The sequence below is a fragment of the Helianthus annuus genome, chromosome 9, assembly GCF_002127325.2.
Source record: "Helianthus annuus cultivar XRQ/B chromosome 9, HanXRQr2.0-SUNRISE, whole genome shotgun sequence".
NCBI classification, from domain to species: Eukaryota; Viridiplantae; Streptophyta; class Magnoliopsida; order Asterales; family Asteraceae; genus Helianthus; species Helianthus annuus.
Genome location: NC_035441.2, coordinates 144,203,064 through 144,204,308, shown reverse-complemented (window position 1 = coordinate 144,204,308; position 1,245 = coordinate 144,203,064). Strand labels below are relative to the sequence as shown.

The 1,245-nt window shown below is 42.5% G+C and overlaps 1 protein-coding gene across 1 annotated transcript; it reads right to left on the bottom strand.

Moving 5' to 3' along the window:
• Nucleotides 1-258: 258 nt before the first annotated feature.
• On the bottom strand, nucleotides 259-817 carry LOC110876196. Its single transcript, XM_022124373.1, has 2 exons — nucleotides 655-817; nucleotides 259-563 (listed from the first exon to the last, which is right to left on the bottom strand). Exons 1-2 carry the CDS (start codon nucleotides 815-817, stop codon nucleotides 259-261), a joined length of 468 nt encoding a protein of 155 aa, XP_021980065.1.
• Nucleotides 818-1,245: the final 428 nt, after the last annotated feature.

Here is a 1,245-nt window from a genome sequence, read left to right as displayed (position 1 = left end):
GTTTCAACCAAGACGTTTAATAAGACACCATGTAAATTGAAAGCCTCATTGAATGTATTATTTAAGCATACGCGGGTGTGAAGCCTACTTACGACTAAAGAATTACAAGTTAGTGCAGTTCTGTCACGGCCAGTGCATGCAATCACTGGTTCCGAGCATTCCTGGAAAACCATTCCTTTCTTTGTGCGCTTGATATAATTTTTGGACGTCATTTGCGTTTGGTTTCCGCAGATATTTCTTGCTATATAGATTCACCATCTATTCGCAAAACTTGTACAAACATTCTCGTGAAGTTCTTTCAGGCATCCTTAAATACTCGTCCAACGAATTGGGTGTCGTCCCGTATGCCAGTTGACGAATGGCCGTCGTACATTTCTGTAAAGTGGTGAATCCCCTATGGCCCCTAGCGTCGTATCGAAGTGTGAAAAATGGATCAGACTGCGCCAAGTCGTCTGCTATACGTAAGAACAGTCGACGTCTCATTCGGAACCGACTTTTAAACATCGCGGCCGTGTACAAAGGTTCGTCAGCAAAATAATCGGCCACTAATCTATCATGTGCACCTAAATATTAACACCGAAAAATAAATTAAATACATTATTAACACCGAAAAATAAATTAAATATATTATTTTCACTGAAAAATAAAGATAACCTTCTCGGTCTAGGTTTAAGGCAACTGCCCTAGTTCGCGGTTCTGACGACATTTCTTCCTCTTCCTCCATGATGATCTGTACTGCCAGCATTACGGCGTTCGCAAAAAATAAATCGCCCTCACCCGAAGATGACGAACACCACGATGAAGAAGAAGAAGACATGCCTAAAACTTTATAAAAATTAAGGTGGTGTATAAAAAAAGTGAGAGAGATTGGAAAGATTTGGGTTAAAATGGGGGAATAAAGGGTATATATTTATAAAATGGGAAAGAATTTTTTTTTTAAAACTAGCCGTTAAACGACTATATTTGTTTGAAAGTGGACCGGCAAGGACGTCGAAGGGAGGACGTTGAGGACGGGGACGGGGCTAGAGGGCGGTGTGTTGGGGCGTCGTCGGCCCTCGCCGGCCCTAGGCCGCTCCCCACACCGAGTAGTCTGAGTATCGGATTAAATGAGCTAATGTAGTATAGTTTAACTGCTTGAATTTTTTTTAAAGAATTTTTGCCCCTTTCTCCGTGGTTGTAGCCATGACTTGCTCTACCACGCCCCCACAATGCCCTTCAACATGTTGTGCTACGCCCAAAGGGTCG

What these genes read in the sequence shown, in the direction of transcription:
- LOC110876196 (XM_022124373.1), bottom strand. Translation starts at nt 817, where the DNA reads ATGTCTTCTTCTTCTTCATCGTGGTGTTCGTCATCTTCGGGTGAGGGC. An exon ending in CTTAAACCTAGACCGAGAAG is followed by an intron (nt 564 to 654) that starts GTTATCTTTATT and finishes GTTAATATTTAG; the next exon opens with GTGCACATGATAGATTAGTG.